The sequence below is a fragment of the Rhinatrema bivittatum genome, chromosome 15 (assembly GCF_901001135.1).
Source record: "Rhinatrema bivittatum chromosome 15, aRhiBiv1.1, whole genome shotgun sequence".
Lineage (NCBI taxonomy): Eukaryota > Metazoa > Chordata > Amphibia > Gymnophiona > Rhinatrematidae > Rhinatrema > Rhinatrema bivittatum.
Window position 1 is genome coordinate 5,355,856 of NC_042629.1, and position 22,050 is coordinate 5,377,905.

The window sequence follows — 22,050 nt, forward strand, 5'->3', positions numbered from 1 at the left end:
AACATGAAATTCGTGCATTGAGTGTCACATGTATGATTTTTTACCCGCCGGTGAGAGATTGTATGTGGCACTTGGTGCAAAGAGCTCCTGGCTCTCAGGGAATGAGTCCGATCTCTGGAGGCTAGAGTAGCAGACTTGGAGGAGCTGAGGGAGACAGAGAGGTACATTGATGAGACCTTCAGGGACATAGTAGCCAAGTCCCAAATCCAGTCTGGCAGCCCCAGTGCTTCCTTGGATCAGAAAGGTCTCCCAGTAGGAGAATATCACCCTGGTGTAGCAGGAAGTGATCCTGTAGCAAGGACCTGCTCTCCAGGTGATGTATTGCCCTCTCACACTGAGGGTTAGGCCGGCCATCATAGTTGGTGATTCGATTATTAGAAATGTAGATAGCAGGGTGGCTGGTGGATGTGAGGACCGCCTGGTAACTTGCCTGCCTGGTGCGAAGGTGGCAGACCTCACGCGTCACCTAGATAGGATTATAGACAGTGCTGGGGAGGAGCCGGCTGTCATGGTACATGTGGGCACCAACGACATAGGAAAATGTGGGAGAGAGGTTCTGGAAGTCAAATTTAGGATTTTAGGAAGGAAGCTTAAATCCAGAACCTCCAGGGTGGCATTCTCTGAAATGCTTCCTGTTCCACGTGCAGGTCCCCAGAGGCAAGCAGAGCTACAGAGTTTCAATGCGTGGATGAGACGATGGTGCAGGGAAGAGGGATTCAGCTTTGTAAGGAACTGGGGAAACTTTTGGGGAAAGAGGAGACTTTTCCGAAAGGATGGGCTCCACCTTAACCAGAGTGGAACCAAGCTGCTGGCACTAACTTTCAAAAAGGAGATAGAGCAGCTTTTAAACTAAAACAAGGGGGAAAGCCGACAGTCACTCAGCAGTGCATGGTTCGGAGAAATGTATCCTTGAAGGATACTAATGAAACAGGAGAGTTAGGGCATCCCATCAGAGAGGTTCCATTAAAAGCAAACATAGTCCATATGCCCATATGTAAAAAATCACCAAAGCTAATGATTTCCAAATTATCCCAAACAACTGAAAAGCAGGTTGTTAAAACAGACAAAAAACACACTTTGAAATGTCTGTATGCCAATGCCAGATGTCTAAGAAGTAAGATGGGAGAGTTAGAGTGTATAGCAGCAAATGACGAGATTGACATAATTGGCATCACAGAGACTTGGTGGAAGGAGGATAACCAATGGGACAGTGCTATATCAGGGTACAAATTATATCGCAATGATAGGATCAACTTGGTGGGGGTGTGGCACTTTATGTCCGGGAGGGTATAGAGTCCAACAGGATAAAGATCATACAAGAGACTAAATGCTCAGTAGAATCTATACGGGTAGAAATCCCATATATGTTGGGTAAGAGTATAGTGATAGGAGTATACTACCGTCCTCCTGGACAAAATGGTCAGACAGATGATGAAATGCTAAGAGAAATCAGGGAAGCAAACCAATTTGGCAGTGCAATAATAATGGGAGATTTCAATTACCCCAATATTGACTGGGTAAATGTAACAACAGGACTTGCTAGAGACATAAAGTTCATGGATGTAATAAATTATTGCTTCATGGAGCAATTGGATCAGGAACCAACAAGAGAGGGAGCTATTTTAGATTTAATTCTTAGTGGAACGCAGGATTTGGTGAGAGAGGTAACGGTGGTGGGGCCACTTGACAACAGTGATCGTAACATGATCAAATTTAAACTAATAACTGGAAGGGGGACAATAAGTAAATCTGCAACTCTAACACTAAACTTTCAAAAGGGAAACTTTGATAAAATGAGGAAAATAGAAAAAAACTGAAAGGTGCAGATTCAAAGGTTAAAAGTGTTCAACAGGCTTGGACATTGTTTAAAAATACAATCCTAGAGGCGCAGTCCATATGTATTCCATGCATTAAGAAAGGTGGAAGGAAGGCAAAACTATTACCGTCATGGTTAAAAGGAGAGGTGAAAGAGGCTATTTTAGCCAAAAAAACATCCTTCAAAAATTGGAAGAAGGATCCATCTGAAGAAAATAGGATAAAACATAAGCATTGTCAAGTTAAGAACATAAGAAAATGCCATACTGGGTCAGACCAAGGGTCCATCAAGCCCAGCATCCTGTTTCCAACAGTGGCCAAACCAGGCCATAAGAACCTGGCAAGTACCCAAAAACTAAGTCTATTCCATGTTACCATTGCTAATGGCAGTGACTTTTTTCTAAGTCAACTTAATAGCAGGTAATGGACTTCTCCTCCAAGAACTTATCCAATCCCTTTTTAAACACCGCTATACTAACTGCATTAACCACATCCTCTGGCAACAAATTCCAGAGTTTAATTGTGCGTTGAGTAAAAAAGAACTTTCTCTGATTAGTTTTAAATGTGCCCCATGCTAACTTCATGGAGTGTCCCCTAGTCTTTCTACTATCAGAAAGAGTAAATAACAGATTCACAACTTCCCGTTCTAGACCTCTCATAATTTTAAACATTTCTATCATATCCCCCCTCAGCCGTCTCTTCTCCAAGCTGAAGTGTAGTTAAGTGAAGTTAAGTGTAAAACATTGATAAGACAGGCGAAGAGAGAATTTGAAATGAAGTTGGCCATAGAGGCAAAAACTCATAATAAAAACTTTTTAAAATATATCCAAAGCAAGAAACCTGTGAGGGAGTCGGTTGGACCATTAGATGATCGACGGGTTAAAGGGGCTCTTAGGGAAGATAAGGCCATTGCAGAAAGACTAAATGAATTCTTTGCTTCTGTGTTTATTAATGAGGATGTTGGGGAGATACCAGTTCCAGAGATGGTTTTCAGGGGTGATGACTCAGACGAACTGAACGAAATCACTGTGAACCTGGAAGATTTAGTAGGCCAGATTGACAAACTAAAGAGTAGCCAATCACCTGGACTGGATGGGTTGCATCCTAGGGTACTGAAGGAACTCAAAAATGAAATTTCTGATCTATTAGTTAAAATTTGTAACCTATCATTAAAATCATCATCTTCAACAAGAACAGGCTACGGGTTGCTGTCTCCAAGCAGACTTTATCCTATTGGCTTTCGGACTGCATTGCCTTCTGCTAAGCACAGGCAAGCTTACAGCTTGACGGTCACGTCAAGGCTCACATGGTGCGAGCCATGTCAGTCTCGGTGGATCATTTGCATGCAGTCCCCATTCACGAGATTTGCAGAACGGCAACCTGGAGTTCCCTCCACACATTCGCCTCACATTATTGCCTGGACAAGAATGGCTAGCAGGACAGTCAATTCGGACAATTCGTAATCTCTTCCAGCCATGAAAACCCAACTCTCCCTCCGTGGGCCCTGTCCTGTGGTTGTTGCAGCTCTAGTTCTTGTGCACGTTGGCACCTGTTCTCTGCTGCACATGTTCGGAGCAGCCTGAAGCTACTTAATCACCCATGTGTGAGGACTACCAGCCTGCTTGTCCTTGGAAAAAGCAGAGTTGCTTTCCTGTAACAGGTGTTCTCCTAGGATAGCAGGATGTTAGTCCTCAAGAAGCCCGCCCACCACCCCGCAGAGTTGGTTTTCTCTCGGTTTATTTTATTTTTCACGAGCTCTATGTTATATGACTGAAGAGGGACCCCACGTGGACATGTAGTTAGCGGCAGGCTGGGCATGCTCAGTGTACCAGTCAAAGTTTCCAGAAATTTTGACAAAGGTTTTCCGTGCCGGGCTCCATCAGATGATGTTACCCATGTGTGAGGACTAACATCCTGCTGTCATTGGAGAACACCTGTTACAGGTAAGCAGCTCTGCTAACCCGAGCTGGAGAAGAAAAACACTGCCGCTGCTGCTATCCCGGCTCCAGGTGCTGAAAAAGCCCGAGTCGCGTGGTTCCCTACTCACGCCAACACCAAGCTGGCAAACTGCCCTCGATCTCCGACGCAGCACAGGCCTGAAACTTTTTTTTTTTTACAAAGTACACCTCTTAAAGAGACAGCCTCCTGAGCAACCCAAATCAAACCAAAAGAAAGGTATGCTTTCTTGATTCTGGGTGCTCCAGGAAGTTGCATCCTGCTGGCCTGGGTGTCAGGACCTCAAGGGTAGCGAGAACATAAGAACATAAGAAAATGCCATACTGGGTCAGACCAAGGGTCCATCAAGCCCAGCATCCTGTTTCCAACAGTGGCCAATGCAGGCCATAAGAACCTGGCAAGTACCCAAAAACTAAGTCTATTCCATGTAACCATTGCTAATGGCAGTGGCTATTCTCTAAGTGAACTTAATAGCAGGTAATGGACTTCTCCTCCAAGAACTTATCCAATCCTTTTTTAAACACAGCTATACTAACTGCACAAACCACATTCTCTGGCAACAAATTCCAGAGTTTAATTGTGCGTTGAGTAAAAAAGAACTTTCTCTGATTAGTTTTAAATGTGCCCCATGCTAACTTCATGGAGTGTCCCCTAGTCCTTCTACTATCCGAAAGAGTAAATAACCGATTCACATCTACCCGTTCTAGACCTCTCATGATTTTAAACACCTCTATCATATCCCCCCTCAGTCGTCTCTTCTCCAAGCTGAAAAGTCCTAACCTCTTTAGTCTTTCCTCATAGGGGAGTTGTTCCATTCCCCTTATCATTTTGGTAGCCCTTCTCTGTACCTTCTCCATCGCAATTATATCTTTTTTGAGATGCGGCGACCAGAATTGTACACAGTATTCATGGAGCGATACAGAGGCATTATGACATTTTCCGTTTTATTCATCATTCCTTTTCTAATAATTCCCAACATTCTGTTTGCTTTTTTGACTGCCGCAGCACACTGCACCGATGATTTCAATGTGTTATCCACTATGACACCTAGATCTCTTTCTTGGGTTGTAGCACCTAATATGGAACCCAACATTGTGTAATTATAGCATGGGTATCCCTGGCTTTCCTCCCCCTGGTCGCTTTACTCAAAGAGATGGCCCCCAAATCAACCTAACACCTCTGGGAGCACCGTTTTCAATTCTTGTCTTCTTACTAACCCTAAGCTAAAACTTTTTTTTGTTGTTTTTTTTTCAAACTATCAGACTGCAGGCTTGTACTTCTACCATCTGCTGGAGACAGAAATACTGAGGGTCTGCAGGTGGCACTCTCGGTGATGTAGCAGTGCCTCACAGTTTTGTTCTCTGCCTCCATCTGCTGGTAGGGTTGCATAAACCCACTTGTCTGGACTGATCTGGGGTATGGAGAGGAACACACATACATCTGGTGCAGTTTCAAGTGTAGGACGATCAGGGATTCTAAAATTTCTGCAGGACTTGTGTGCAAGGGGTGACTCTTACTTTCAATCCCACCCCCGATATATATATTTTTTTTTTGGGAGGGGGAGGAGATGCTGTGAGTACATGATAAGTGTATTTCTTCTCTAGGGTGATCGCAGACTCCTTGCCTATGTCTCTGTGCAGTCCTTCTCCAGCCCCTCACCTCCCTGTGACCCAGTCTCTCTCCTCTGCCTTCCCACTCAGCTCTCTCACTCCTCCAAGCTCCACTCCTGAGCTCCAACTGGGACCAAAGATTAGTTTTCCTAGCGTGTAGCCAGATGGACAGAACAAATGGGTATAGTGTGCTCGTGCTAGCAGTTGGAGACGGATCTGACGTCAGCATGGGTACAGATACCCCCACAGGAAGCGAAGCAACTCAGTAATTTCCGTCTCCAAAGCAGTTTGGAGTGCCTGCACGCTTGCTGAGCGTGTTTTCCAATACTACTTTCTACTTTCTATTTTCTACTTCAATATTCACCTTACTAAATTTCTACAGGAACATCGAGCCCCGCACTCCTGCGGTGATACCCTCGGGTCCCTCCTCCAGTTGAGTTTCCCGGGGGGGATTTCCGCGATCCCTCGGAGGTCTAGGCCTCGGTCCGGTGGCCGAATCGCGGCAGGGATCTAGCCCCCGAGCGTGAAGGGCTCGGGTCGGGCTGAGAGGCGCCTCGGTCCCGGCGTGGACTTAGCCCCGAGCGAGACGAGTTCAGCGGCTTAGAGGCAGTGGGTGCATTTCCTCAAGCGCGGTGGTGAAGGTATTTCCCCTCTCCCCCCGCAGCCGGAGACCACCCAGGTTCCAACCGGGAAGCGCCGAGGATCAGGTAAGGCGTACATCTCTTATTTTTGGTCTCCGAGGGACGAGGATCGGCGGCATTGCCTGTATGCGGCACGCCGTGGAGGTCGCCATTTTGTCGGCCTTGTTCAGGTATTGAGCGCCCATGATAGGCGCCTGTATAGGATTAAGCGCATATTATTGAGCGCATATTGGATATCATTGAGCGTATATTGCTGACCGCATATTATTGAGCGCATATTGGATATCATTGAGCGTATATTGCTGACCGCATATTATTGAGCGCATATTGGTTATCATTGAGCGTATATTGCTGACCGCATATTGTTGAGCGCATATTGTATATTATTGAGCGTATATTGCTGCCGCATATTATTGAGCGCATATTGGATATCATTGAGCGTATACTGCTGTCGCATACTATTGAGCGCATATTGTATTGAGAGTATATTGCTGCCGCATATTCTTGAGCGCATATTGTATTAAGCGTATATTGCTGCCGCATATTATTAAGCGCATATTCTTCAGCGCTACATTCGCAAACCGCGATGTAACATTCGAACGCCCCAGCGTCTCCTGCGGTAGCGCCTCCTGATTCCGGCGTGAAAGCTCTTGGCCTCTGCTCAGCATGCCAGCTTAGAGCCACGCACAGCGAGGAGCCAGACTCCCTTTGTGCCCAATGTGAGGAGGCAGTGGGAGCCTCGAGCCAGGACCAGTCTCAAGCGAGGTTTGCTGACAGTTCCCCAGGGGCCACCCCGGATCTAGCGGGCAGTCTCGAACAACCTGGGATCCCGAGAGACCTGGTACCCTGACGACTAGAGACCGCTTCCATTTCCTGGGTGGATCTCTTTAAGGGGATCCATGCCTTTGTACAGATGCAATCAGCTTCCCGTCCAGGCCCTGCTGCTGCTCCAGCTGATCCTGCCCCTGGACCTTCGCGCCCTTATCGTGGGCACCCGCCTCCGGGCAGTCCTGTTCAGGCGGACCCTGATGTCTCAGAGGACGAGTCTGAACCCCCCGAGGAGGAGGGGACTTCCCTCGGGGATTGAGCCATATCAAACCATGAGGCGGTTCTTTCCCAAGGAAGATCTCTCCGACCTGGTATCTCAGTGCCTAGCGGAGTTGGCTATTACAGGCCCCAGCACTACGGTGCCATCTACACAGAACCCTCTGCTGGAAGGTCTTCGTCCTACAGCCCGCCATTTTCCCTTCTTTCAAGCGGCACAGCAACTGATAGATTTGGAATGGGCTGCACCAGCGGCCTCATTCAAAGGGGGTCGGGCCCTGACGGGCATGTACCCCCTGGACCCGGCAATCAAGGAGATGCTGGCGTGCCCTCAGGTGGACGCCTTGGTTAGCGCTGTGGTCAAGCGCACTACCATTCCAGTTGAAGGGGGGGCGGCCCTCAAGGAGCCTCATGACCGGCGATTGGACGCCATCCTGAAACAGACCTTTGACGTGGCAGCTCTATCTTTGCGGATCGCAACCTGCTGCACAGTGGTGACGCGTTCCTGTTTGTCACAGCTCAGGAACAATGCTCCGGCAGCAGACATGGAGTCAGCTCTCTCGTTCCTCACGGATGCTGCATCTGACCTAGTCCGTACGACAGCAAAGGGGGTCTCATCCTCTGTAGCTGCTAGGAGGCAGCTCTGGATACGGAATTGGTCAGCCAGTGCTCCTTCAAAGACACGCCTCACCAGAATGCCCTTTAGGGGTTCTTTCCTGTTCGGCAGTGACCTCGATAAACTGGCCAGCACATGGGGCGCCTCTCCAGTACCTCGACTGCCGGAAGATAGGTTCAAAAGGAACCAGCGCGCCTTTCCGAGGCCCTCCAGAGGTAGAAGCTCCTAACGCTTCACTCCCTATAGGGGTCGCTACCAGGCACCTCATCCTCAGGCCAGGAACCAGTCCTTTCGGACCAAGCAGCATAAGAGGGGAGCCGGCTCGGGTTCACGGCCCGGCCGTGTCTCCCAATGAGAATCAGCCGATCCATCCGGGGTCGGAGCCATAGGGGGCAGGTTAACCCTCTTCTACCCCAGATGGGTCGAGATTACGTCGGATCAGTGGGTCCTCGCCATCATCCGAGAGGGGTATTATCTGGACTTCCATCACCTCCCTCCGGACAGGTTTGTGGAATCTTCGTGTCCAATATACAAGAAGGCGGCATTGGAAGTTACCCTGGCGAGGCTCCTGTCCTTGAAAGCCATAATCCCAGTACCTGCATGGGAAATGGATTCTGGGCACTATTCCATTTATTTCAAGGTTCCCAAGAAAGAGGGCACTTTCCGACCCGTACTGGACCTCAAGTCAGTCAATCGATACTTAAGGGTCCCGAGGTTTTGCATGGAAACTCTGTGCTCAGTCAAGACCACAGTACAGCCAGGAGAATTTCTCACGGCCTTAGACTTGTCAGAAGCCTACCTGCATATCCCGATCCATCAGGATCATCAGCGCTACCTACGCTTCAAGGTTCTGGGACGCCACTTCCAATTCCGGGCTTTGCCCTTCAGGTTAGCCACGGCGCCACGGACCTTCACCAAGGTGATCGTAATGGTAGCAGCGGCGCTCAGAAGGGAAGGAATCCTTGTCCATCCCTACCTAGACGATTGGCTGATCAGGGCAAAATCACGAGAGGAGAGCCATCGGACAACCAACAGAGTGATCGCCCTTCTGGAAAGCCTGGGATGGGTAGTCAACCTCAACAAGAGTTGCCTACAGTCTTCCCAATCACTGGAATACCTGGGAGTCCAGTTCGACACCCAGGCAGACAAAGTCAGTCTCACTACCAAGAGAAGGGTAAAACTTCAGACGCGTCTCCGGTCCTTGATGGGAGCCAGCCGGCCCGTAGCTTGGGATTATCTGCAGGTTCTCGGCCTCATGGCATCCACCCTGGAAGTGGTACCCTGGGCAAGGGCCCATATGAGACCTCTACAACACTCCCTGCTCTCTCGCTGGAGCCCCCGCTTCCGGAATTATTCCGTGCATCTACCTCTGCCAGCCAGAGTGCGGACCCAGTTATGGTGGTGGTTGCAGTCCAACCACACGAGCAGGGGGTCAAAGATGTCCTCCCCCACGTGGATTCTGCTCACCACAGATGCCAGCCTGAGCGGATGGGGAGCACACTGCGAAGAACTCACCGCACAAGGGCGGGTGGAACAGAGAAGAGTCAGGGTGGAACATCAACCGTCTAGAGGCACGGGCAGTCCAATTAGCATGCCTGCGATTTGCTCACAGACTGAGGAACAGAGCAGTCAGAGTGATGTCCGACAACGCCACCACGGTGGCATACATCAACCGTCAGGGCGGAACCAGAAGCCGACAGGTGTCCCTAGAGATAGCCCCGCTGATGGCTTGGGCAGAGGCGAATCTTCAGGACATCTCCGCCGTCCACATTGCCGGGAAGGACAACACCACGGCAGACTTCCTCAGCAGAGAAAGCCTAAATCCGGGGGAATGGCAGCTGTCGCCCACAGCCTTCCAGATGATTGTGGATCACTGGGGGATTCCGGACATGGACTTACTAGCGGACAGGTCCAATGCCCAGATACTTCAGCCGCAAGCAAGATCCGTTCTCTCACGGGATCGACGCCCTGGTTCAGCCATGGCCTCCAGGGACCCTGTTATACGCCTTTCCTCCGTGGCCCCTGCTGGGCACCCTTATCCACAAGATTCAGAAGCACCGGGGCCTAGTTCTTCTAGTGGCGCCAGACTGGCCAAGAAGACCCTGGTACGCGTACATGAGAAGACTACTGGTAGGGGAGTCCCTTCCCCTGCCTCCTCTCAGGGACCTGCTTCATCAAGGTCCCATCCTCCACGAGGATCCAGCTCAATTCTCTCTTATGGTCTGGCCATTGAGAGGGCTAGACTGAAGAAAAGAGGTTACTCGGAGCCGGTGATAAATACACTCCTCCGAGCTCGCACGTTTTCCACATCCCTCACCTACATAAGGATCTGGAGAGTATTTGAAGCCTGGTGCGACACTCATGGCACCAATCCACATGCGACTACTATCCCTATTGTTCTGGATTTCCTGCAGGATGGGCTTCAGAAGGGTCTCTCCCTAAGCTCCATCAAGGTTCAGGTGGCTGCGCTGTCTTGCTACTGTCCCAGGAGGGATGGCAAGACCATTGCCACGCACCCAGATGTTTCTCGCTTCCTCAAAGGAGTCAAGCACATTCGTCCGCCACTGAAGTAGCCAGTGCCCCTGTGGAACCTCAACCTTGTTTTGGATTTCCTCGCGGGATCCACCTTCAGACCCCTTCGGGGCCTGTCTCTCCGTTCGCTAACTTTGAAGATGGTGTTCCTGCTGGCGGTGTGTTCAGCACGCCGCATCTCAGAGCTACAAGCGCTGTCCTGCCGTGATCCCTTTCTCAGAATCACTCCTGAGGCTATCCATCTTCGCACGGTTCCCTCCTTTCTACCTAAAGTAGTCTCACAATTTCACCTCAACCAAACCATATCTTTGCCTACCACGGCGGGTTTGAAGAAATCAGAAGAAGGGCGTTTACTACGCCATCTCGACATCGGCAGATTGCTGCCCAGATATCTGGAAATGACAGAAGACGTACGAAAGACGGACCATCTGTTCGTCCTGCACAGCGGGAAGAAACAAGGAGAAGCGGCCTCTCGGCCCACCATCGCCCGCTGGATTAAAGAAGTTATCAGAGCGGCTTCCGTAGAGGCCGGGAAGTCACCGCCTCTACAAGTCAAGGTTCATTCTACCAGAGCCCAAGCAGCATCTTGGGCAGAATCGAGGATGCTGTCGCCTGCAGAAATATGTAAAGCGGTGACATGGTCCTCCCTCCTCCAGGTTCTACCGTCTGGATGTCCAGGCCAGGGAGGACACAGCATTTGCGAGGGCAGTCCTACGCGGTCCTCAGGCAGCCTCCCACCCAGTCCGGGAGTAGCTTTTGTACATCCCATTTGTTCTGAGTCCATCTGGCTACACGCTAGGAAATGTTGAGATTACTTACCTGATAATCTCCTTTTCCTTAGTGTAGACAGATGGACTCAGCATCCCGCCCGGTTGCCGGTATACATGGGTTTCACCGATTCAAGGTAAGCCATGTCATTTTTGCTTACATAAGAGCGTCCCCTTTGCCAGGTGTCGACGCCTTCCGGTTAGGAATGCTGGTGGTCTCCAGCTACTATCAATCAGTCAGGGGAATCCTGTTTCACTAATTCATTGAGCGTCAGTACACACACATCCATAACAGCTTTTGCAAGGAAGATTACTGAGTTGCTTCGCTTCCTGTGGGGGTATATGTACCCGTGCTGACGTCAGATCCATCTCCAACTGCTAGCACGAGCAGACTATACCCATTTGTTCTGAGTCCATCTGTCTACACTAAGGAAAAGGTGATTATCAGGTAAGTAATCTCAACATTGTCACTTCTTCCACTCCAGGGCCCCCAACAATGCTTTTGTCGCCTCTGGCTCCACAGGCCCCAATTATGGCTGAAGATACTTCTGCTGCCTCCTGCATCCCAGACCATCTTGTCATCCCAGGCAGGCAGGTGAGTTTTGAAAACCTTGAATATCAGCCAGTATCTGATCCCCTGTTGCCTTAATGTGCCTGCGTTCTGCTTACAGCAAAGTTAAATGTTTCCTTCAGAAAGTCTTTTTTCCCCAGACCTGTGCTGGTGGAAAACTGGTGACAGCAGTGCAGATGAGCCGCACACACACACACACTCCTTTCTGCATCTTTCCTTTTCCTAGGTTCCTGTGTTCGCTGGGGTAGATATTTATCTGAAGACTCACCAGTGTCCCCGACTTCTTGTTGACAGTATAAGAAGAATTTGTGACTTTGGCACCAGTGCCTGAAGTTTCTAATAAGAGGACACCGTCCTTGAACCAGCGGTACTGGGAAGCAGGGGATCCTTCATCTTCCCGGCATTTCAGCTCTACCACGGTTCCTGTCATGGCTGAGCTGGGAACCTCGCACACAGGTGCACCTGGTGCCACTGAAAAATACAGTGGATCAGTTAACATTCATCAGGGCAGGAAGGAACTGATTTGTTAGTCAGAGGTAGTTACTGGCCTAAAATTTAAAAAAACCTAAATGTATATATATATAATTAGAATTAAATTATATTCTTTGGTTATTTTTCTATTTGCAAGGTTGTTTTTTCAGTGGCTGGAAGTTTCATGCTTACTATAGCCAGCATGAGGCCTTCCCTGATTCACTGTGCGGGTTTCAGACACAGTAAACATTTGGCTGTTCTCTCCTTAGCAGGCACATATGGAAAAGCAGGAGAAAGAGAGCAGGGTCCAAACCTTTTTTAAAACCTAGCTATGCCTTTACCACATCCTCTGGCAATGAATTCCAGAGCTTAATTGTGCATTGAGTGAAAACGAGAGGTAGGGATTATAGAGCTGAGCAACTAGGTAGGCTGTAGGGTCTTTATTCACCATCACATTTCTAAGTAAGAATCAACAGTGGGGTCTGGACAATGAGAGGGCAGTGTGTGAAAGACAAAGCCTTTTCACTGAGGAGAAGGCTGGGAGTGATGGGAAAGGGTCTTTGGGTTAGATATTGTTACTGTGTATTTGAGTGTGCATCTACTTTTGAACACTTGCCACCTTCAAAGAAACAAGGGAAAGAATTGGATTTTATAAAAGCAATAATGAGGTGTGATGTCCTACCTAATACAGTGAACTGAATGTGGGCCTCGGCCAGTACCCGGGAGTCCCCTGGTGCGCTCACCTCACAGCGATACTTCCCTGAGTCCAACCGACTCACGTTCTTTATCCTGATGCTCGACTCTATCATCTCTGCTCGTGTTTTAAGAGCATCTTTAAAGACAAAACATTCAAGAAATCCATCAGAAAACAACTACAATCATTCTCTATAGGGATGTGTGTAAAGTACTGAGCCACACTCGAAGTAAAGCATTTCTCCTATACTGAGCATCTCAAGTCGTCACAGTTTAATCTGAATTGTAGAGATTAGCTAAAAATGAATGGTAGAAAATGTGTTTTATATTTTCTGAATGTCACAGAGCCTGTAAGCAGCAGACTCCTGGTGGCAGTATAACATCAGGCCTGGGCACTGTCCTTTCATAGCCCTTACAGTTCTTCCCTTCCACCAGCTCCAGTTTATAACTCACCTACTAAATGTCCCTCATGATAGACAAAAGAAACATCGTTCTGTACCATTTTCTTCCATTCTAACCTCGGATTCGGATCTTTCTCAATTGTGTATTTACAGGATAAAACAGCTTCTGCAAGCAAAAAAAACAGATTATTTTTCCACCCATAAGTGTGCACCTGAATAATTCTGCTGAATGTCAACACTACACAACCAACCAGAAACAGCCACCAGTTTTCATTTCCCCTCTATGTCTGTGCATATCCCTGCTCTGCGACTCCATTCAGGTGATGCTTGTGTGTGTGTGCGTCCCCCTGGTCTGTGACTCCATTTGAGTAATGGTTGTGCGTGTATGTGCGTGTCCCAGCTGCTCTGTGACTCCATTCGGGTGATGGTTGTGTGTGTACGTGTGTCCCTTCTCTGTGACACCATTCAAGTGATTAATGTGTCCCTGCTCTGCAACTCCATTCGGGTGATGCTTTGTCTGTGTGTCCTTGCTCTGCAAGTCGATACGAGCTATGCTTGTGTGTGTGTGTGTGTGTGTCTCTGCTCTGTGACTCCATTCGAGTGGTGCTTATGTGTGTTGTATGTGTGTGTCTCTGCTCTTTGCCTCCATTTGGGTGGTGCTTGTGTGTGTGTGTGTCGCTGCTCTGTGACTCCATTCAAGTAATGCTTGTGTGTGTGTGGGTGTGTGTGTGTGAATGTCCCTGCTCTCTGACTTCATCCATTCGGGTGATGCTTGTGTGTGTGTGTGTGTCACTGCTCTGTGACTCCATTCAGGTGATGTCTGTGTATGTGTGTGTGTGTCCCTGCACTGTGACTCCATTCAGGTGATGTCTGTGTATGTGTGTGTGTGTGTCCCTGCACTGTGACTCCATTCAGGTGATGTCTGTGTATGTGTGTGTGTGTCCCCCTGCACTGTGACTCCATTCAGGTGATGTCTGTGTATGTGTGTGTGTGTCCCTGCACTGTGACTCCATTCAGGTGATGTCTGTGTATGTGTGTGTGTGTGTGTCCCTGCACTGTGACTCCATTCAGGTGATGTCTGTGTATGTGTGTGTGTGTCCCCCTGCACTGTGACTCCATTCAGGTGATGTCTGTGTATGTGTGTGTGTGTGTCCCTGCACTGTGACTCCATTCAGGTGATGTCTGTGTATGTGTGTGTGTGTGTGTGTCCCCCTGCACTGTGACTCCATTCAGGTGATGTCTGTGTATGTGTGTGTGTGTCCCTGCACTGTGACTCCATTCAGGTGATGTCTGTGTATGTGTGTGTGTGTGTCCCTGCACTGTGACTCCATTCAGGTGATATGTGTGTGTGTGTGTGTGTGTCCCCCTGCACTGTGACTCCATTCAGGTGATGTCTGTGTATGTGTGTGTGTGTCCCTGCACTGTGACTCCATTCAGGTGATGTCTGTGTATGTGTGTGTGTGTCCCAGCACTGTGACTCCATTCAGGTGATGTCTGTGTATGTGTGTGTGTGTGTGCATGTCCCTGCACTGTGACTCCATTCAGGTGATGTCTGTGTATGTGTGTGTGTGTGTCCCTGCTTTGTGACTCCATTCAGGTGATGTGTGTGTGTGTCCCTGCACTGTGACTCCATTCAGGTGATGTCTGTGTATGTGTGTGTGTGTCCCTACACTGTGACTCCATTCAGGTGATGTCTGTGTATGTGTGTGTGTGTGTGTGTGTCCCTGCACTGTGACTCCATTCAGGTGATGTCTGTGTATGTGTGTGTGCGTGTCCCTGCACTGTGACTCCATTCAGGTGATGTCTGTGTATGGGTGTGTGTGTGTCCCTGCTTTGTGACTCCATTCATGTGATGTCTGTGTATGTGTGTGTGCGTGTCCCTGCACTGTGACTCCATTCAGGTGATGTCTGTGTATGTGTGTGTGCGTGTCCCTGCACTGTGACTCCATTCAGGTGATGTCTGTGTATGTGTGTATGCGTGTCCCTGCACTGTGACTCCATTCAGGTGATGTCTGTGTATGTGTGTGTGCGTGTCCCTGCACTGTGACTCCATTCAGGTGATGTTTGTGTATGTGTGTGTGTGTCCCTGCACTGTGACTCCATTCAGGTGATGTCTGTGTATGTGTGTGTGTGTCCCTGCACTGTGACTCAATTCAAGTGATGTCTGTGTATGTGTGTGTGTCCCTGCTTTGTGACTCCATTCAGGTGATGTCTGTGTATGTGTGTGTCCCTGCACTGTGACTCCATTCAGGTGATGTCTGTGTATGGGTGTGTGTGTGTCCCTGCACTGTGACTCCATTCAGGTGATGTCTGTGTATGTGTGTGTGTGTGTCCCTGCTTTGTGACTCCATTCAGGTGATGTCTGTGTATGTGTGTGTGTGTGTGCCCCTGCACTGTGACTCCATTCAGGTGATGTCTGTGTATGTGTGGGTGCGTGTCCCTGCTTTGTGACTCCATTCAGGTGATGTCTGTGTATGTGTGTGTGTGTGTGTCCCTGCACTGTGACTCCATTCAGGTGATGTCTGTGTATGTGTGTGTGTGTGTCCCTGCACTGTGACTCCATTCAGGTGATGTCTGCGCATGTGTGTGTGTGACCCTGCACTGTGACTCCATTCAGGTGATGTCTGTGTATGTGTGTGTGTGTGTCCCTGCACTGTGACTCCATTCAGGTGATGTCTGTGTATGTGTGTGTGTGTGTCCTTGCACTGTGACTCCATTCAGGTGATGTCTGTGTATGTGTGTATGCATGTCCCTGCACTGTGACTCCATTCAGGTGATGTCTGTGTATGTGTGTGTGTGTGTCCCTGCACTGTGACTCCATTCAGGTGATGTCTGTGTATGTGTGTGTGTGTGTTCCTGCACTGTGACTCCATTCAGGTGATGTCTGTGTATGTTTGTGTGTGTCCCTGCACTGTGACTCCATTCAGGTGATGTCTGTGTATGTTTGTGTGTGTCCCTGCACTGTGACTCCATTCAGGTGATGTCTGTGTATGTGTGTGCGTGTCCCTGCACTGTGACTCCATTCAGGTGATGTCTGTGTATGTGTGTGTGTGTGTCCCTGCTTTGTGACTCCATTCAGGTGATGTCTGTGTATGTGTGTGTGTGTGTCCCTGCTTTGTGACTCCATTCAGGTGATGTCTGTGTATGTGTGTGTGTGTCCCTGCTCTGTGACTCCATTCAGGTGATGTCTGTGTATGTGTGTGCGTGTCCCTGCACTGTGACTCCATTCAGGTGATGTCTGTGGATGTGTGTGCGTGTCCCTGCACTGTGACTCCATTCAGGTGATGTCTGTGTATGTGTGTGCGTGTCCCTGCACTGTGACTCCATTCAGGTGATGTCTGTGGATGTGTGTGCGTGTCCCTGCACTGTGACTCCATTCAGGTGATGTCTGTGGATGTGTGTGCGTGTCCCTGCACTGTGACTCCATTCAGGTGATGCTTCTGTGTGTGCGTGCGTGTGTCCCTTCTCTATGACTCCATTTGGACTACACAGCATAGCTATCTTGGGGCCTGATGTAATAAAATGTGAGCTAAATTTTAGCATTTTTTTTCCTTACATGATAAAAACTAAGTTAACTCCTGATGCAATAAGCAAATGGCATGTTAATGCATCCGGAGTTTAAAACAAATAAGCATGCTAACCCAAAAATGTGTGCAGAAGACAAGCTTAGTGCACATAAAGGCATGTTTTAGCACACTAAAAGTGTCTGCTGTGCATAAAACATAATTTGTACATATAAAAAAAATATTCTCTGTGCAGAAAACTTGATTTGGGTAACAAACTGAACTCAGTGTTGCTGGAAGATGTGGAATATTAAATCTTTAAAAATAAATACATATCGCGCACTTCAGAGTCAGCCTCATAGATTAACTTCATTCCAGGAGTGAAGTTTCCAACTCTTTATTTTTGCTTATGCCTCACCACCCAGATGAGTTTCAGGTTCATCAGTGACGAGCTCCATGCACAGAACTTTATCTTCTGGCCATCAACCCAGGTCCTATGTTTGCTGTATGTGCCTCTATTTTACAGGATCCCTACAATAATTGGACAGAGGGAGTCCCACATTTCTTATGGTAAAACAATTTGGCTATTATGAGCTAATCTGCATATGCATATTTCTCACAGGACAAGCAGGATGGTAGTCCTCACATATGGGTGACATCACAGGATGGAGCCCAATCACGGAAAACTTCTGTCAAAGTTTCCAGAACTTTGACTGGCCCCTACTGGGCATGCCCAGCATGGCACTAACCCTGCAGCCAGCAGGGGTCCCCCTTCAGTCTTCTTTTTTCCGCACAGCAGTAGCCTCACGGTAGAGGAGCTCTGAAGAGATTCCTGACAGGAATTTTCCTCACGGAATTACTAAAAGTTAAGTTGCCCCACAGAACTTCGGTAAGTTTTGACCCATTTCCTGTCGATTACCGTCGAGTTTGGCCTTCGCGGCCTACTGGCCATCGACTGTACCGCGGCTAAATTTTTTTCCATGGCCAAGGCGTCGGGGTTTCGTCGGTGCCCAGTCTGTACCCGCACCATGTCTATCAAAGACCCCCATAAAGTCTGTGTAATATGTTTAGGACGCGAGCACGATGTCTTGACCTGCACCAAATGTGCCCTAATGACACCGAAGGGTCGCAAGGCCAGAATGGAGAAGATGGAACTTCTCTTCCGTGCTCAAACCCCGACTCCGTCTACTGCATCGACGTCGTCGGAACCGACACTGTCGACTTCACGCCAGCATCGACCGGTGACCGACCGGCATCGACGACTACTCGGCCATCGACATCCTCTACTCCCCCTCAGGATCAAGGGGATCGCAGGGAAAAACATCGCCATCGACACCATAAGACTCAGACCATCGAGGGAGCGAAATCATCGACCTCGCCATCGTCCGAGCCGCTGTTGAAAAAACCCCGTCCAGCAGAGGCACCGACCATTCCTGCGACCGGGTCTCCGAGGCAACCCTCACCCGATCGGGGATTGGGAGCCGCGATTCCGCCTGTAACGGTGGTCCCTCCGGCTATGCCTCTGCCTCCTTCTTCTGTTCCGGAGCCGGGGCTGCTTACTCCAGGTCTCCGAGAAGAACTGGACCGGATGGTCCAGGAGGCCATCGACAAGGCGATGCAACGTCTTCAGGTTCCTCCGACACCGGCACCGACTGTGGAACCGATCATCAACCTGATTCCGGCAGCACTGGCACCGCTGCTATCCAGGATGGAAGCCCTCATGGCCACTTTTCCATCAATGGATCCCGGGTCTCCGATGGCTCCGATGCCCTCCCCACTGACAGCATCATCGGGAGGAGAAACACCGTTCCGCATTCCTCCATCCGGAGTTATGCCTCAGCCATCGATGCCTATACGTCCCTCGCCACCAATCCAACCATCGGTGCCGATGCGTCCATCGGCACCACCGAGCCATCCATCGATGCCTGTACCGATGCCTTTGATGCCATCGTTGGTGCCTCCGATAATTCCTCCGATTCCTTCGGAGCCCAGACCTGGACCTTCAGGTATCTAACCACCCTGTCCCCCTCTACTTCCTAGAGGAAAGGGTGTTGACCCTTATGATACCTGGGGGGTTTGATACCTCATCAGACACTGATAACTTACCTTCACCCACTGAGAGTAGAAAGCGTTCTCCTCCAGAGGATCTCTCATTTATAAATTTTGTGAAGGAAATGGCTGAATTGGTTCCTTTTCAATTGCAGACAGAACAGGATGACAGGCACCAGATGATGGAGTTGCACCAATTCCAGGATGCCCCCAAGGTAATAACCTCTATTCCCGTTCATCAGGTTCTTCTTGATCTTCTCAAGAAGAACTGGGAAAATCCAGGAGCAATTGCTCCAGTACACAGGAAAGCTGACACTACTTATTTAGTACAGTCAGCCCCAGGTTTTCAAAAGTCACAGCTTGATCACCACTCTGTCGAGGTAGAGTGCAAAAAAGAGAGCAAAGAGGTCAAAACCTCACTCATCTACCCCTCCTGGTAAGGAACAAAAATTCCTGGACAACATTGGACGCCGAGTATTCCAAGGGGCCATGCTCATCTCCCGAATTGCTGCCTATCAGCTTTATATGACCCAATATAACAGGGCCATATTTAAGCAGATACAGGACTTCTCAGACTCCCTGCCTCAGCAATTCCAAGACCAGCTACAAACCCTTGTAAGCAAAGGTTTTGAGGCAGGCTAGCATGAGATCAGAACATCTTATGACATTTTCGACACCTCTACCAGAGTGTCCGCAGCTGCTATTTCAGCGAGACGGTGGGCCTGGCTCAAGTCTTCTGATCTTTGCCCAGAAGTGCAAGACCGGTTGTCCAACCTGCCCTGTGTAAGAGATAATCTGTTCGGCGAACAGATCCAACGGACGGTGGCTGAACTAAAAGACCATGAGACCCAAAAACAGCTCTCTTCAATGCCTTCCGACTTCTCTTCAAAGCAGCCCTTTAGAAAGGACTCCAAGAAGTCGTTCTACCATCCACGAAAGTCCTACCCACCACCAGCCAGATCCCTGCTACGAGACCTTATCAGAAACTTCAGTCTCGCCAAACCCGAAAACAAAAACCACAAACAGCTCCCCAGCCGGGGCCTGCTTCCGGTTTTTGACTTCCACTTGGAGAGCAGCAGCCAGATTCCTCTGTCACACATACCAGTGGGAGGTCGACTGTGCCACTTTCACAACATGTGGCATTCAGTCACAACCGACCAATGGGTATTGGCAATCATTGCTCAGGGTTACCATCTGAACTTTCTCGCCCTGCCACCGGACTCCCCAACTCTGCAGACATGGAGAACATCCGACCACTCGGTTCTTCTGGATCAAGAGGTCTCCCTCCTTCTCCCGTCAAGAGCAATAAAACCTGTTCCATACTCTCAGCAAGGCCTAGGGTTCTATTCCCGGTACTTCCTAATCCCCAAAAAATCGGGAGGCGTCCGTCCTATTCTAGATCTAAGGGCCCTCAACAAGTACCTCCGGCGAGAAAAGTTCAAGATGGTCACCTTGGGCTCACTTCTACCTCTTCCACAAAGAGGAGACTTGCTCTGCTCTCTGGACCTCCAGGACGCATACACCCACATTGCGATAAGTCCAGCTCATCGCAAATACCTGAGATTCCTAGTAGGCCTCAAGCACTATCAATACCGAGTGCTTCCATTCAGCCTAGCGTCTGCTCCACCAGTCTTTACAAAATGCCTCGTAGTCGTCACAGCATTCCTCAGGACACAAGGTGTTCACGTCTACCCCTATCTGGACGACTGGTTAATCAAGGCTCCCACTCAGCAAGCTGCTCTGTCGTCCCTCAATCTAACCTTTTTTTTTTTTTTTTTTAATTTTATTTTTATTCAACTTTACAAATTATTTAAAGATACACCCAGTCAATATGCATTAACAGTATGAACTCATATAGAACAAAAGAAAAACAAACAATCTATATTTCTGCATATTCTTTTGTGTTACTCTAATTCAAAATTAGCAGAAATTACAGAACCTAATTGTTAAGAAACTAAAGGGAGCAAAAATATTTAAAATCTAAAGAAAACCCTTAAGATTTGTGTCTAATCCATTTCTACACTTTTATTCTCCCAAGAGATAGATATCAAGATTCAAGGTATGAACGCAATTGCTCTGGGTAATTAAACAAATATTTTGTATCTTGGTTTATAATAACGCATTTACATGGAAAACGCAACAGAAATTTACCACCTCTTTGAATGACTCTATCCTTCATGGCTAAAAATTCTTTCCTACGTATTTGAGTATTTAAACGGACATCCGGGAAAATCCTTAACGGAAAACCGTGAAATTTGGAATTCTGATTTTTAAAATACAATTTAAGGATATTGTCTCTCTGAGAGATATCTCCAAATTGTATTACCAAAGTAGCACGCTGTCTAATTTCCATGTCAGATGATTTTTCAATAAGTTCAGACAGGTCTGTATCCTCTCTTTGCTCCTCTAAACCTAGTACTAATGGATCATTACTCTAATTTCGTTAGGGTTTCTCGTCAATTACGACAAATCCTACTTAGTCCCATCTCAAACCTTATCTTTCATTGGGGCAGACTTGGACACCTTACAGGCAAAGGCTTTCCTGCCTCGACAACGAGCACTGACCATCGTGTCTCTTGCTCACCAATTGCAGTCTCAGCACGCTGCGACTGCCCGCCAATTTCTCGTCCTCCTGGGACATAAGGCGTCCTCAGTCCATGTCACACCAATGGCCCACTTGGCCAAGAGGCTCATGCACTGGACTCTCAGGTCTCAATGGACTCAAGCTATTCAGCCTCTGTCGACCATTGTCCACATCACCGAATCACTCCGTCTGTCCCTCGCCTGGTGGAAAAATCAGAACAATCTCCTCCAGGGATTGCCCTTCCAGGTTCCGCATCCTCAAATCATTCTCACTACTGACGCTTCCAGAGGAAGCCAAACACCAGATAAATTTCCTGGAGCTTCGAGCAATAAGATATGCTCTCAGAACTTTTCAGGATCGCCTGTCCAATCAGGTCATCTTAATTCAGACGGACAACCAGGTGGCCATGTGGTACATCAACAAACAGGGAGGCGCAGGCTCCTTCCTTCTGTGTCAGGAAGCTGCGCAGATTTGGGCGGAAGCCCTCTCCCATTCGATGTACCTCGGCCACCTACTTGCCGGGAGTGAACAATGTGCTGGCAGACCAGCTGAGTCGCATCTTTCAACTGCACGAGTGGTCTCTCAACCCCTCAGTAGCGAACTCCATCTTTCAACAATGGGGATATCCTCAGATAGACCTCTTTGCGTCCCCTCAGAACCACAAAGTGGACAACTACTGCTCCCTCATTAGCAGCAAACACTCTCAGCCCAGAGACGCATTTCTCCCTCTCATGGGCAACCGGTCTGCTTTATGCATTCCCTCCACTTCCTCTTCTCTCGAAGACTCTCATGAAGTT

The 22,050-nt window shown here is 48.7% G+C and overlaps 1 protein-coding gene across 1 annotated transcript in view; it reads right to left on the reverse strand.

Moving 5' to 3' along the window:
* Nucleotides 1-22,050, reverse strand: part of JAM2 (junctional adhesion molecule 2) — an 87,887-nt gene that overhangs the window by 18,489 nt on the left and 47,348 nt on the right. The window contains exons 3-5 of the mRNA XM_029578161.1: nt 13,170-13,283; nt 12,706-12,855; nt 11,821-12,023 (exon numbers count right to left, since the gene is read on the reverse strand). Of these exons, the coding sequence (XP_029434021.1) occupies nt 11,821-12,023; nt 12,706-12,855; nt 13,170-13,283 (467 nt within the window). The remainder of the gene's footprint in view (nt 1-11,820; nt 12,024-12,705; nt 12,856-13,169; nt 13,284-22,050) is intronic.